The sequence below is a fragment of the Ornithorhynchus anatinus genome, chromosome 1, assembly GCF_004115215.2.
Source record: "Ornithorhynchus anatinus isolate Pmale09 chromosome 1, mOrnAna1.pri.v4, whole genome shotgun sequence".
NCBI lineage: Eukaryota > Metazoa > Chordata > Mammalia > Monotremata > Ornithorhynchidae > Ornithorhynchus > Ornithorhynchus anatinus.
In genome coordinates, this window is record NC_041728.1 from 77,276,297 (window position 1) to 77,292,814 (window position 16,518).

General features: G+C 40.4%; 1 protein-coding gene across 1 annotated transcript in view; it reads right to left on the reverse strand.

Moving 5' to 3' along the window:
• The window catches only part of LOC114811108 (protein eyes shut homolog), a 121,358-nt gene that overhangs the window by 18,615 nt on the left and 86,225 nt on the right, over positions 1 to 16,518 (reverse strand). The window contains exon 6 of the mRNA XM_039912306.1: positions 8,658 to 8,830. Within this exon, the coding sequence (XP_039768240.1) occupies positions 8,658 to 8,830 (173 nt within the window). The remainder of the gene's footprint in view (positions 1 to 8,657; positions 8,831 to 16,518) is intronic.

The window sequence follows — 16,518 nt, forward strand, 5'->3', positions numbered from 1 at the left end:
ATTCAATGTGAAAAAGAGCTGCTGGGATCTGGCATCGGGTGCCCATCTGAATAATTGAGGAAAGTTCAACGTTTCTTTCCCAGCACAATCATTAGAGATTTCTCCACCTCAGAGAATGAGAATGAATGAAAAGAAATAATCCCTGGGGAATTATAAGTGAAGGAGGGTAACAGAAAAGCAAGGATCTCAAATACATAATGTAAATATCAGATTCATTTTAGAAAACGTATAGCTTTACTGGAACTCTAACTTTTTGAATATCAGTTCTGTGCAGTGGGTGCTAATTGTGAAGACAGTATATCATTTTGAAAATCATTTTTAAATAGCAAGACTGAATATATGAATGCATGAATTTGGAGAGGATAAGGACATCAATTAAAAAAAAACAGGGGGGACTATCTATTAAATTTTTAATTACTGCACTTAGTAGGGTTGTTCCTTATGACACATTAGATGGCACTCAGGAATGACACCCCCTTGCTGACCGGGGAGTAATATATGTTATTACTTTATGGGTGTGATGTAGGTTACATAACAGAGCTTAATGGTGGCCTTAGGACACATGAAACATTTCTTTGCAGAAAACATCAGGATCTAGAGGGGTCCCCGAACCCCTCCTTTGCTGCAAAGCCTTTCCATTAGAACTAGTAGAAAGAGAACAGGTTTGGGAATCACAGGACCTGCTGTGTGACCTGAGACAAGTCATTTAACATCTATGTGCCTCAGTTTCCTCATGTGTAAAATGGGGATTCAATACCCATTCTCCCTCCTACTTAGAGACTCATTTGGATCAGGTACTGTGTCCAACTTGATGATCTTGCAGTACAGTGCTTGGCACATACTAAACACTTAACAGAGTTGTTATTATAATCTTCCCCTCTGAATTCCCTATAAATGCAGACACTGGGTTCAAGTCATGGAAATTGGTGGCAGGAACTGAGACAAATCTGCTAAACCACAGCTTTCCCTATCTTCAAAATTCTTTTGTATTTACATCTCCTCTAAGAAACCCTCTCCAGTTAATTTTGCTTCTCACCAGATCGCATCCCCGCAACTACCCCCTCAGAATTTGTGTGCTAACTATGCACTCAGCCCTCCCATGCACATTGACTCTCATAGCTATTTGAGCACTTACTCATCTGTTAATCCATCTTTCTGTTCTCCTTTTCCTCCTCCTCTGTAAATTATTTGTGTCTCTCTCTCCCCCTGCCAGAATGTAAGCTAAAAGAGGGCAGGAATTGTATCTTCTAACTCTATTATATTCTTCCAAGTGCCTAGTTCAATGCTCTGCAGACAATAGGTGCCAAATAAATACTACAGATTATTATAATTAATTATATTCATAATTATTATAATGATCAATTATAGATAATTGATTTAAAATAAACATAGTGAACATTAAGGTGCAGTTCTGGTATCAGACAGAACAGGCCAATTAAGCAACTACCTTGCCTGGGTGCTGAAAACTGAATGAATAGTGATCCTAATTACTACCTTTATCCTTTAGGGAAGCTGAAGTGGTAGTGGGAATTTGGATATGTAAAGCAATAATAATAGCTGTGGTATTTTTAAGCACTTGCTATGTGTTAAGCACAGTAATAAGGGCTGGGATAGATACAAGATAATTATGTCGGACAGACAAAAAACTCTAGCTCAAATGGAGCTCACAAATAGAAATGTATTTAAAATGATCATTAAAAGCTCCTCTCCCCTTCAGTTTGTGGACTAGGAATTGAACAATATTTTTGAAACTGATTTAGTTGGAATGGTGCTGTAGTGGCCTGGATAGATTATTCATTATTTTGGATTAGAGCTCATGAAACTTCTCGCAAATTTGATGCATTTTAGAGAAAGCTCTATCTTTCCATTAGATGGAAATCTGTCTACCAAATCCTCAAAGACAATATTCCATGGCAGTGCTTTCCATTTGTGCCACCTTCTGGTGGGGGTACAGCGTGGAACAAGATTGGGCTTGCAATCACAAAGCCTGGAGGCTGTGAGCTACTGCACCCAGAAATAACTTGGAGATCTTCCATGGGACGGCTGATTGGGACCCTTAAAGCCAGTGGATCTGAGTATCTGCTGACTGTTCATTCACCACACCAAGAGGAATCAGAAAAGTGGTCGAATTGCAGCAGGCACAGTAAGAAAAAAAAATAAATCCCAATTGGATTTTCATTAGATGGTAATTAGGTTTGTTTTTTTAAAAATTGTTTTAAAAAAACATAATTCTTTTTATCCTCACCTTTTGAACAAATTTTTAATACATTTTACTACTAAAACATATGTGTATATATATATATATATATATATATATGTATATACACATACACACACATATATCTAGGTTTTGTCTTGATCCATACTAAACAACATTTTTAGGACTTTCCTTATAACACTTTAAAATTTTGTTTTTGAGTTCCTTGGATTGACCAACTTTTCATTCAACTTTATTTTAGTTTTGCTTATACATATGAGAAGGAGCATGGCCTAGTGGATAGAATTTAGGCCTGCAAGCCTCACTGAAGTCACATCTCCTCCAAGAGGCCTTCCCAGACTAAGACTTTTCCTCATCTCCCGCTCCCTTCTGAATCACCCTCTCTGGCTCCCTTTACTTTTCCCCTCTCCCAGGCCCACAACGCTTAAGACCATATCTGTAATTTTATTTATTTTTATTGATGTCGGTCTCCCCTCCTCTAGACCATAAGTTCCTTGTGGGCAGGGAATGTGGCTGTTTATTGTTGTATTATTCTCTCCCAAGCTCTTAGTACAGTGCTCTGCATTTAGTAAACCCTCAATATGATTAATTGAATGAATGAATGACCTGGATTCTAATACCGACTCAGTCTTTTGTCTTCTGTGTGATTATGGGCAAATCACTTCTCTGTGCCTCAGTTACCTCATCTGCAAAATGAAGGTTAAGACTGTGAGCCCCATGTGGGACAGGGACTATGTCTAATCCAATTTCCTTGTATTCACTCCAGTGGTTAGTACAGTGCCTGACACATAGTAAGCTCTTAACAAAGCAGCATGGCTCAGTGGAAAGAGCCCGGGCTTGGGAGTCAGAGATCATGGGTTCGAATCCCAGCTCTGCCACTTGTCAGCTGTGTGACTGTGGACAAGTCACTTAACTTCTCTGTGCCTCAGTTACCTCATCTGTAAAATGGGGATTAAGACTGTGAGCCTCACATGGGACAACCTGATTACCCTATATCTACCCCAGTGCTTAGAACAGTGCTCTGCACATAGTAAGCACTTAACAAATACCAACATTATTATTATTATTAAATACTAAAATTGCTATTATTATTGCACACAAATGCAAATTTCATCATTTAATTACTCTCTATTACATCTAAGATCTTATTTGGATTAATTCAGTTTATAGTGGATCTGCTCTCCATTCTGGTGTACATGTGGACATTCTTAAATGTACTTTGAAACTTGCAATTTATCTATTAAATATGCATGGCCCAGCTGTCTTTGAATATATAATGACACATTAATATAGCCATGAGATTTCACACTGCGCTGGTGTGTGTGAATATGGCCATCCTTTGGGGTTTAAAATGACAATATCAACAGTGAGATTTTAAACAATGTGTTCAATTGTGGTTGAGAACACCGTTACATGACATTCTCTTCCACAACAGATGACCATAAAGATTGCCTCTGGTTACACTCTTGTCTTTGCTACCCAGAAAGCCCAGTACCAATTTTCTTTCTCCCTGCTTCTCTTACACTCTTCTCAAAGTTTTTGCTCAGTGGGTTCACCTATTTCTAATTCCTATACACTTGTCTTTGGCTGTCATCTCCCAATGATCCATAGTTACTGTCCATCAACTGTGGTGCACTGTGTCTCTAAAATGTTTCTTCTTATCTTTCTGAATAATGATCCCTCTTATTTCAGCTTACCGTTTGGGTATCCTCCCACACCTCACCCCAAAAAAGTGTGATGCTATGATCACAGCTTCCAAGTTGGTTGTCTAGATTTCCAGGAACTCACAGTTTGTAATTTTGGCTTGCTGTTTGTTTTTAAGTAGGCTATGTAAATATTGCTGATGGAACTCCTTTAGAAGTCTGCTGTGGCATCAGGTGGAAGGGTCAGCTCTCACAGCTGAAAAGACAACTGGACACTACAATTATACAGTAGACCCTCGCTCTGCTCTGAAGCTTAATAGTATGTTGGCAGCAAACCTGGACACAATAGCCCTCTTACTCAGGTTTTCTACCTCATTGTCTCTCCCTGTACATTCTAAGATTACTTTGTGATGTTAAGAAATATTGAGCTGAAAAGACCTTTCTTATTCTTTCACCATCACTAATGGAGTAAATAATGACCATGGAGTGTCCCCTGTAGTCTTATATTCTATCTAGCAATGCTCAATAAACACCAAGGAATGTCCTGTGAAATAGTTTCAATATTTTCTTCAGATCATCTCAGTTTACCTCACAACATCTCTGGGAGGTAGGAATTATTATCCCATTTTATAGATGAGGAAAATAAGGCACAGTGAGATTAAGTACTTAGTAAAGTGCTACACAGAGAGTAATCACTTAAAAACTATAGATTGATTAAAGTGACTAGAATTCAGATCACTTGATTCCCAAGATCTTTGATCTTTCAAGTCACTGGAGTTGGTATCAAAATATGATTCAGAAACTTTTCCAACTCATCCAACTGAGAGCAACACCAGTCAAAGAGGAGATCCTATATTCTGATGACCACAGTATAGAAGTAATTTTACAAGAAGTCAGGCAAATGGATTACAAACTCATTTTCCAGATCTTCAAATGCTTGAATCTGCTTCTCAAATTCCCTTCTGCCCTGCAAATTATTCTTGGAGAGAAAATTGACTATTTAATCAAGAATATGTGAAGCTTTTAAAATAATTGGATAAATGTTGCTCTACAAAATGTTATAATTTCTAAAATTAAACTATCTTATACTGAAAGCCTTCTCCTAGTCTCATGATTGAAATTCCTCTTAGATTGTGAGATATCTAATTTCAACCTGTGTATTCTCTCCCAATGTGTACTTAGTGCTGTGCTCTGAACAAAGCGCTTAATAACTTTTATTACTACTACTACTATTACCTCAAACAATTTAGCTAAATCAACAAAATGGTCTGGAACAACAATTTGGCTGAAGATGTCTGAGGTTATGTAATACCCTACACTTGTCAAGGCTTACACGTGACCAAGGGTCTCTGTTGGTGAGCTAGTGCTCAATGCAGGCTACTGAAATCTCCTGTCCAATATGCAGAGTTAGACAAAGAGGTAAAAAATGGAATGAAGTTCAAAATGTTCTTTGGTAGAACGATAGAGCAAGGGCCAAAATGGTATAATGTTTCAGATCAAATTAAAGGTCTATTTTATAGTTTCAGGGACAACCTTCTGTAGGACCATGAAACTGGACCTACCATGATGAAGTTATATTCAATTTCTAGAATGTTTCCATCAGCAATCCTACAGTCAAGACTTACCATCAAATGACATAGCAGTATTACGAACAATGAGTTCCTAGAACACAGTCATGTTGTCCCCATTGAAACAATGCTTATTACATTACACAGTTGAGAATCATGTCCCTCTTAGAAAACAGCTGTCCTACAGTGAGCTGGGGTGGAGGTGGGGATTGGAAGGAGGAGAAACAATTTAAGAAAACAACAAAGGAAGCTTCAGGAAATGTGACATAGCTGTATGGACAGCTCTCTTTGCCATTGTCTCACATGCAGCCTGGCAAATAGCAGTTAGATAGAGCACGGCTGTCTTAATTGGAGAATTTCTTAAAAACATACTATGTGGCAAGCAGTGTGCTAGGCACTGGGATAGATGCAATTCAAGTAGTTGAGAGCCAGTCTCTGTCTCATATGGGGTTCACAGTTGAAGGGGGAGGGTAAACAGATATTTCACCTCCAGTTTACAGATGAGGAAAGTAGAGCACAGAAAAGTTAAGTGACTTGCCTAAGGTCATGCTGCAGGCAAGAGGCAAAGTCAGGACTGGAACCTAGATCTGCTGACTCCCAGTCCTGTGATCTTTCCACTAGGTCAAGCTGCTTCTGTCTTGGATGTAGAATTCAAGGAGATAAAGTGAGCACCAAGCATTTAGCCTTTTAAATGGGAGAGCACAGCAGGGAAAGTCATTATGTTCCCTTGATGTGGAAGGCACTGCCAATCATTCATCACCTATACTTGCAGCCATAAATAGCCAGAGGTATCATCTTCAAACTCCAAAGGCCAGCTGTACATTCACACACCCCTCTAAATAGTGGTCTTCCTCTTCCTGTTTGTGCTGAAGAAAACAAGGGATGAGTCTCAGCCTCAAGCTGCAGTTAAGGATGTTTCACCAAGCTCTTTTGGCATTGAAACTTATATGGTTTCCATCCATTCTAATAAGTCAATCTTGGTCACTCCTTTGAACTCAGCTTGCCTCTCTTCTCTCATAACCCTCACCACTAGCCTTTATTCATGTGTTTGTCAGGCTCCTTTACTAAGAAATGTCCGATTTGTCTTACTATGTGTCATTCTCTCCAACTGAGCCACAGAGTCTCATAAATCCCAATTGTCCTTTGGTCTTTCTCTTTCCTTCGTGGAATTCATGCATCTCCAATACTTATGTCCTGGTTGTTCTAACTTCTGCTTTTCAATTCAAGTACTCAGTTCCTTGCCCTTCTGATCAAATAACTTCAATCCAGTTGATGACGACAGTGCTTGCTATGTGTCAAACACTGTTCTAAGAACTGAGGTAGATTCACAGTTCCTATCCCACATGAGGCTCACAGTCTAAGTTGAAAGGGAATTGAGATATTCAATCTTGAGAGGGAAGCAATTACGCTTCAGTGATTTTTGCTGGGTTCCCTGAAGTCCAGGACTCTGCTTTGAGATATCTTTGAATCCATCATGCAGAGATGAGATGAGAGGGTGGGCAGAAGACTTACAGACTAACACAGCAGTTTAATTTTAGGGAACAAAAAAATTCCAAAATGTCATTTTCTATGGCTTATTTTCTTGTCCTAGGATTTTTATTATATTCAACTAAAAAGTATAGTCAGTGTACCTTTTGGATATTGGCAAAGAGAAGAAAAATCATTGCTAAATTAGATTTACTTTACCTAAATCATGGTGGTGAATGAAGAGTGAAGGAGTTATTGTTTCCCTTGGGATCATGAATCCAGAGAGGGTGCCAAATTTAACTCTCAAAAAGGAGGATATTTAGTTACGATGAAGAACTCCTGCCACTCAGGCCTAGGGCAGAGCCACACACCCAGAGAATACCCAGCCAAAATGATTTGGTGCCAATCCTTCCAATCTAGAGCAGAAGGAAATTGTCATCCTGTACTTCAGCCAATTCAAAAGGCTCCTTGTTAAATTATGAAAGTACACTTTAAAAAGAAAAAATCTACCCAACTTGATAAGACTCGAAATACTTCATATTTTGTTTCTCTCTTAAATTACCATTTCAATCCTTCACATTTCCTTTATAACCTTTCTAAACCGGACCCAAGGAAACCTCTTTTTTGTCCACTTCCCCACAACTCATGCATATTCCAGGCACTCAAAGGAGCAAAGGATCACAGGTATTTCTTTTGGCCAGAGGTGGATTGTGTCTGGTCAGTGCTGGTGATATCTTTCTTTATACTTACTCACCTTTCTTCCACCTCTGCACAGCCTATTTTTTTTTTCAGATTCACAAGCAGGTAACAGAGGGCACCAGGGAGAATGAAAAAGCTATTTTGGGGAGGAAAAGAAATCCAAAGGCATAAAGATGGAACAGAGTCTGGGAGATCTTGGAGAGGGCCAAAATATGGTGCAGGGAAAGGTCACAGGTGACTCAGTGAATACCATTGAAATTTAGAGGCAGGGAGAGGGAATAGGAGGAGTGGAGAAGGTTGTTGGATAGTAGGGACAGACATGAGGCGAACATAGGGACCACAGGCAATGTTAAGCATGCAGAATGACTTTGCCTTTTACTCTCTGGTGAACATCTTGGGGATTCCTCACCCCTAATTCAATCAATCACATTTATTGATCTCTTACTGTGTGCAGAGCATTGTCCTAAGTGCTTGAATAAAGTACTAAGCACTTAACTATTTATTTGGTCTATCTGTAAAGTTTCAGTCATGATCTGTGGAAAGGGCTTAGCTGAACCCCAGCAAATTGTTGAAAAACAGTGGGAGAGGATGCCTGCTATTTTAGAAAGGCCAACCTGGCCCTGCTGCCACTTAGTCGCAGACAGGGAAGCAGCCTGCCACTCTCCTCCTCAGTTTTCCTAGAACTCTGTCCGCCCAGGCTCTTGGGTGGTTTGGGTTGTTGAGTCCAGTTCTGGAAAGGAAAAGGGGTTCTGAAGATGGAGTTTTGAGCCAGCACTGTTAAATACTGAGTTGCTCTTCTAAGCTGCAGGGCAAGTGGCTATTGAAGAGAAGTTGGGGCAAAGTTGCAGGACAAGGGGCTACTGAAGTCAAGGCAGGAGGAAATTGGGCAAATGGGGAAGAACTGAAGGAATCCCCAAACCTGACGCCCCTTGCCCCCAGACACACACGCTGCATCTCCAAACCAGGAGTGATTAGAACATTTACTATACCTTGTCAAGCCCTTCATTTCCTAAGAAAGGGAGATTAGGAAGATTTAAACAACAAGCAGTGATGCTGCCATACCTCCTTCGCAGTGGATTCCAGTGGTTCCCAGTGGGCAGTGGCAAGTGTAGCCAATAGTGAGGGGAACACAGGTGGCACCTGGTCTGCATTGGTGTGGCGGGTCATGTTCTTGGTCACAAATGGAAACCGTCTCTGTGCAAAACATTCCTTTCCAACCCAAAACACAGTCACAGCTACAAGGTAAGAAGAAACATTACAGCATTAACAGAAGTTTAATGGAGCTGAGTGGATACCATCTTATCGAGTGGACACCATCTTATCTTTGCACATCACTTCTAAGTTCAGGTTTTCTTCTTAAGGGTAATTGTTGATGGTGACATGAGTGAACTGATTATATCAAGTGAGCAGTAAGAGTGAGCCGATCAGTGAGAAGCCAAGTGTTTCTGGGCTTTATTACATGTTCTCGGCAAGCCAGGAGAACAGCTCACACCTAACAAGAAATTAAGACAATTATGCTGGACACTTGTACTACAGTATTTTGGGAAGTTGAGACAGTAAAAACTTTAGAATATGTGCCCTACAGATGTTGCGAAATATGCTGCCTTCTCAGCAGCAGAGTTTCTTAGTTTTAATGATTAAGTTGAAACCCATAAACCTATTATATGTGTTTTACAAGCTTCTGGCACTTTAATGAGGGAGTTGTTGTTTCTTCAAATAAAAATACTTTATAGTCTGCCTGTTCAAATAGTACCTTCTAGAGCCAAGGGTTGAATCGCTTCCTTTTTTTTTTCTTTATTGGCCTGTTTTTATGCTACTTGGATCAAAATGACTTCTCACTCCAAGCTCCTCATCAGTTACCTGGTAGTTCTTGCTCTAAAGGCAGAGGCATTTGGGCCATTGTGGATGGAACTTGTTCCTTACCTCAAGGCTTATTTGTAAAATAATTAAATTTTCTGGAACTTTATTGTGCAGTGCAGGGTAAAAACACCATTATAAATTTTGAGAGATGACAACACATAGACAGCTTCAGGTAGAAACAACATATAATAATAATAATGATGGTACTTGTTAAGCATTTACTATGCACGAAGCACTGTATTAAGCATGGGAGTAGATACAAGATAATTAGATTGTTTATAGTCTATGTTCCACATAAGGCTTAGAGGCTAAAAAAGAGAATGAGAACAGGCTATTTTTTACAGATTTTACAGGTGAGGAACAAAGAGTTTAAGTGAGTTGGCCAAGGTCACACAGCAGGCCTTGGTGGAACTGAGATTAGAGCTAGGCTTTCCTGATTCCCAGACCCGTGCTCTTCTTACTAGGTCAGACCACCTCCCTTTAACTCCTAAATGAAAAAGAAAGGGAGAGGGGGCTGAAGTGCAGAATGTAGCATCAAATCAAGGAAAAAAACACAATGTATTGACTATCATACTGCTTAATGACTTTGTTTTCCCTCTAGACTATGAGCTCATTGTGGGAAGGGAATGTGTTTAATGTCATATTGTACTCTCCCAAGTGCTTAGTACAATGGTTTGCACACATTAAAGGCTCAATATGATTATTATTATTAGTAGCAATAATATAATAACAATTATAATATAATAGTAATAATAGCAATATTAGTATTCATTCATTCATTCAATAGTATTTATTGAGCGCTTACTATGTGCAGAGCACTGTACTAAGCGCTTGGAATGAACAAGTCGGCAACAGATAGAGACAGTCCCTGCCGTTTGACGGGCTTACAGTCTAATCGGGGGAGACGGACAGACAAAAACAGTGGCAATAAATAGAGTCAAGGGGAAGAACATCTCGTAAAAACAATGGCAACTAAATAGAATCAAGGCGATGTACATTTCATTAACAAAATAAATAGGGTAATGAAAATATATACAGTTGAGCAGACGAGTACAGTGCTGAGGGGATGGGAAGGGAGAGGGGGAGGAGCAGAGGGAAATTGGGGGAAAAGAGGGCTAAGCTGCGGAGAGGTGAAGGGGAGGTGGTAGAGGGAGTAGAGGGAGAAGAGGAGCTCAGTCTGGGAAGGCCTCTTGGAGGAGGTGAGTTTTAAGTAGGGTTTTGAAGAGGGGAAGAGAATCAGTTTGGCGGAGGTGAGGAGGGAGGGCGTTCCAAGATCACGGGAGGACGTGGCCCAGGGGTCGATGGCGGGATAGGCGAGACCGAGGGATGGTGAGGAGGTGGGCAGCAGAGGAGCGGAGCGTGCGGGGTGGGCGGTAGAAAGAGAGAAGGGAGGAGAGGTAGGAAGGGGCAAGGTGATGTAGAGCCTTGAAGCCTAGAGTGAGGAGTTTTTGTTTGGAGCAGAGGTTGATAGGCAACCACTGGAGTTGTTTAAGAAGGGGAGTGACATGCCCAGATCGTTTCTGCAGGAAGATGAGCCGGGCAGCAGAGTGAAGAATAGACTGGAGCGGGGTGAGAGAGGAGGAAGGGAGATCAGAGAGAAGGCTGACAAAGTAGTCTAGCTGGGACATAACGAGAGCCCGTAGCAGTAAGGTAGCCGTTTGAGTGGAGAGGAAAGGGCAGATCTTGGCAATATTGTAAAGGTGAAACCAGCAGGTCTTGGTAACGGATAGGATGTGTGGGGTGAACGAGAGAGACGAGTCCCCACCTGACTATCATATTTGAGGGTGTATTTCCCAACTACTTATCCTACACCTACCAGGGACCAGGTTTGGGATTCTATGAGTCCTTCCAAAACTTAGATCCTGCAAGGCAACCTGACACTACATGGAAAAAAAGCCCAAAATTTAGAATCCTAAATCATTAAGATCACTTAGTCATTGCTAATGACTCTTCTGCCTTGTTAGATGTTTCCTGATTTGCAGGAAATGTCAGAATCTAGAATCTCGGTTTGAAGAGAAAGTAAAAATTAAGAGGACCGAGCACATCTCACCATTTCTGGGGAGAACAGCACTATTACAGGAGTTCAGGCCTAGCCTTGTGTCTTCTGGGTTGGGTCTGGAGGGTTGGAGACCTGGCTGTTGCTGCCATCTTCTGTTTCTCTAAGCCACTACTGCTGCTATTTGCTATCTTTCAGGGCAAACAGACACTATTCATAATTTGAAAACCTGGCAAATTTAAAACATAAGTTTCCATTTTAGCTTTCAAAGGATTAAACAGCATAATCCAAACATCTCATTTACTCAAATCATTAAAAAATTTAAAGGCCCTTCAAAAATCATTTCTTCCTTTCACTCTGATTGCCTCTCTCCTGGGCACCCAGCCCTTCTGTGCTTGCCAGCATTAACAAAAACTTTTAAGGAATACGGAAAACAGAATTTACATGAGGAAAAACAGTTTATTGAACACATGAGTTTGGGCTTACTTTGTGCCAAATGTGTGGAATGTGTAAGACAACATAGTTAAACAAATTCTTTTTACCTCAAACTTGAGGCAAAAAAATAGTTTACTGTTCTATAGTTTCATCAGAACTAGTCTCAGGGGCATGGTGTGCTTTTACGAACACTGCCTGCTTGTAATTTATTTCCTTGAGACATCTCATTTGCTCATACTAGATCTCTGTGTGCTCTAACGTCTATGGATTTGGCAGAGAAAAAAGATTTTTTTTTCCCCTGAAAAGTCAACTGGAGCCTTTTATTGCTTGGATTTAACTCGAATATTCTTTTTTTAGTGTTATCTGGTGAGGTGAGGTCTCACCACCTTTCGGAGAGTTCCCCAGAGTCAAAATTCACCCAATTTAGTGAAGTACGGAATAGGGAATGCTCTTTGCTCTCCTTTGAAGTTTTTAAATTGTTAAATCATCTTTTGTTTTAATTATGTGTGAGAAAAAATGCATATGAAACTCTCAGTTCTGTCCTTCTATGGATTCAAATACTGGAATATGTTTCTGTCTTTTACCTTGCATTTGAGCAATTTTTAAGTCCTTCATATTCTCATTAAATGGGTACATCCAAGAAAAGGCATGCATTTAAATCAGGATTTCACTTTAATGTTAGCATCATGTGAGAAATGATTAGTAAAGAATGAAATATGGAATCTGAATGGTCAATCAACCATATTTATTGAGCACTCACTGTGTGCAGAGCACTGTACTAAGCACTTGAGAGAGTACAATATAATCACACATTCTCTGCCCACAACGACTTATAGTCAGGAGGGGGAGACAAATTCGTTGTGGTCAGGGAATGAGTCTGTTTATAGTTTTACTCTCCCAAGGGCTTAGTACAGTGCTCTGTACATAGCAGTCACTTAATAAATACGACTGACTGACAGACATTAATATAAATTACGGATATATACATGAGTGTTTTGAGGCTGGGAGAGCGGATGAATACAGGGAGTAAATCAGGGTGACACAGAAAGGAGTAGAAGAAAAGGAAAAGAGCTTAGTTAGGGAAGTCTCAGAGGAGATGTGCCTTCACTAAGGCTTTGAAGTGGGGGGAGAGTAATTGTCTATCAGATATGAAGAGGAAGAGTTTTCCAGGTCAGAGGCAGGATATGAGTGAAAGGTTGGTGGTGAGATAGATGAGATTAGGTACACAGACCAGATCAAGGTACAATCAAGCTACTTTAAACCAATCTAGCAAGGAGGTAAGAGCAGAAGGATTAAGGGAATCCTCTTATCTACTTTTAAAAGGATGCTTATATGGAGCATAGCTTTCTTTCTTTTGTAGAATAAGACTGTTATAAATGAGAATGGCAGAATTAGAGAAAAATCCCAAGGTAAAAGAAGCCTATTTAATCTTCTGGAGGTTCTATTGTTGAGTAGCAATCATTGTTTTCATATCACAAAGCCTGGATCTTGTTTGGTGGTGATGTACCTCACGGAGTTTGCCCTGATGAACAGAAATCATCCAGTAGATTTATCATCACTGGAATGAATAATTATAATATGCCATAGCCCCCAGCTTAGAATGACCAGGTCCCCTTACCGTTGAAATTGAGTTCAACAGATTCCACACTGCATCAGTGTTCTGCCTGGAGAAAATAACCATGCAGATATCAAGGCCCTCAGTATCCTGGTCCTATAAAATTATTTGTGGTGTCATTGCAGCTCACCATAAACCTTGCCGATTTAGACATCATCTACCTAGGACTCAAATGGCAATTTTGAACTCTTGGCTTGAATTTTGACTCGAATGGGTCCCTCCAGCCTTTTTACCCCTAACTACCCAAGTGCCCACTCTCTCCCACTTTCCCTCCTTCCCTGTAGTCGCTGGGGAGTGCAAAAGGAAAGGTGGAGGGTAACAACTTCCAATACAGTTAGCTTTCCAAATTCAGTATCTGAGACACTGGAAATGCCAGCTCTGTGGGAGACTGACATTATCCTGGTGGGTGAGGTTCAAGGTAGCCTTGATAAATCTGAGCAATCAAACTGGCATTTTTCCATCATGAAACCGAAGCCCAAGCTTATGATACTTGGGGAATCTTAGTATGGATGTGTATAGCATTGAATGTGTCTTTCTTTAGCTGTCTTTTTTTTATCACTAGGGTACACCATTTAGGAGCTGGCACTTCTCTGAAGCCCCAGAAAACAGGATTCCAACCTGGTTCTACTCTGGTTTTGCAAAGTGTCTTATTCAAATTGCTCAAAGGGACTGGGACTTATGCTCCAGAGAGGGTAGAAACAGCAATATCTGCCACCTTCACAGAGATGCTGTAAAGAATGAGTAAAACCTTGTAAAAATGCTTTGAGCTCCAAAGATGAACACAGTTATAGGAGTGTAAAGAGCTATAATTATAGTAATTACCTCTTCCAGCCTGCCAAAAGGTGTGTGGTACTGTTCAATAATGCAGGAGGTAAAACACTAGCTGCAATGAAAACAATATCATCCCATCCTCCCTCTCTTCCAAACTTACTGCTGTATGAAGAGAACCAAATTGTCATTTACAGAAGTTTATATTGCCTTTTTGAAGATGGCTCTCAAGGATGAATGAACTAAATCTCTCTCCTATCTGCTCAAGGCCAATGATGACTTTTTGAATCAACTGATATTCACCAAGTGCTTCCTGTGCTCAAGTGTACTGTACTAAGTACTTTGGAGAACACAGTACAATAGAATTGATTGTCACGATCCCTGCCTATGAGGAGCTTACAATCTATACTCCTCTCTGGACAAGTTCTGAGGTGTAGAGAAACTTTTTACCCAGCATCTGCTTATGTTCAAGGAAGTATTGATAAACAAGGCCAAGTATGTGTGTGGGTGATTTGCTCATTAACATCAAGGACAAAAGTTCTTACAATGAAGGAAGGGTTCATAGTGATAGCTTTTAAAAAAAAAATTCCACCAACAGTCGTTTTACTGAGTTTAACCTTCCTTCACAAAAATGGATTTACGAACTCTTTGGAAATGAGGAAAAATAATTACCTTCTCCCTTCAGATCTCTTTCATGCCAAGTTTTATCCTTGAGCATAATTTTTATTGTTGAGTCATAAACCCCCTGGAAAACAAATTTTATGGGAGTGCTGACACAGGTGTAAGAACATGAGAAACTGCGTGGCTGAGTGGAAAGAAACCGAGCTTGGGAGTCAGAGGTCATGGGTTCTATTGCCATCTCTGCCATTTATCAGCTGTGTGACTTTGGGCAAGTCACTTAACTTCTCTGTGCCTCAGTTACCTCATCTGTAAAATGGGGAGTAAGACTGTGAGCCCCATGTGGGACAACCTGATGACTTTGTATCAATCCCAGCACTTAGAACAGTGCTTTGCACATAGTAAGCACTTAACAAATACCATAATTATTATTATTATTATCATACAAGAAAGACTGGCAAACAGTGAGACAAATGTGACTTTCCTTTTCTCCACTCAGTAGGACATTTCTGAGGAAAGCAGCGTGGCATAGTGGCACAGGCCCAGAAGTCAGAAGGCTCTGCCAATCTTCTGTTGTGTGACCTTAGGCAAATTACTTACTTTATCTGTGCCCCAGTTACCTCAACTGTAATATGGAGATTAAGACTGTGAGCCTCATGTCGGTCAGAGACTGACACCAACACAATTTACTTGTATCCACCCCAGTGCTTAGTACAGTGGCTGGCACATAGTTAAGTGCTTAACAAATACCATTATTATTACTACCACAAAATATACATTTCAGTTTAACTGGGGCCTCAACTTCAACCTTAAGACCTTTAACAATTTTTTTTTCCATTTTCTGCTTATGTTCTCTATCTCAAGAGCACTAGTTTAGTAAGCCTTTCAGAGTCTCACTTTCCAACTACACTGGAGTCCTGAAATGCCACAGCCTGCCTTGTAATAATTATGGTATTTGTTAAGTGCTTACTAAGTGTCAAACACTAATCTACATGCTGGGGTAGATACACATTAATTAGGTTGGACACAGTTGGTGTCCCACATGGGGCTCATAGTCTAAACAGGAGGGAGAACAGGTTCTGAATCCCCATTCTACAGTTGAGGAAACTGAGGCAAAGAGAAGTTAAGGGATTTATCCAGCATCACACAGCAAGCAAGTGGCAGAACCAGAGCTAGAACGAAGGTCCTCTGACTCCTAAGCCTGTGCTTTTTCCAGTAGGCCACGCTGCTTGCAGTCCTGGAGTCCCCAGTGGCATTTTAGCCTAGGCACATTCTGTGTCAGGGATTCAATTCCACTTGCTCTGTACTGTATAACATCCCCCATTACTTACCAGCCCTACTGTCTCACTAAAATGATGGAAACAATAGTAATATAAGCAACACTGGTCATTTTATGAGTATTTCATCACACAGGCATCATCTCACTACTCTAAAACGTTTATCCTTTTGAAGAAAAAAGGCAGCTGCAACTAAAGATTGCCAACCTCTTTTTTCCCTCATTCCTCCTAACTCAAGGCTATTTCATAATTGAGGGGCAGGATAATCAAACCTCCAAGGAATGCTGAGAGGGAAGACAGTCTTCAAATCTCATGAGATTTTATATTGAGCTAGACACCCTTCCCTAATGGCAG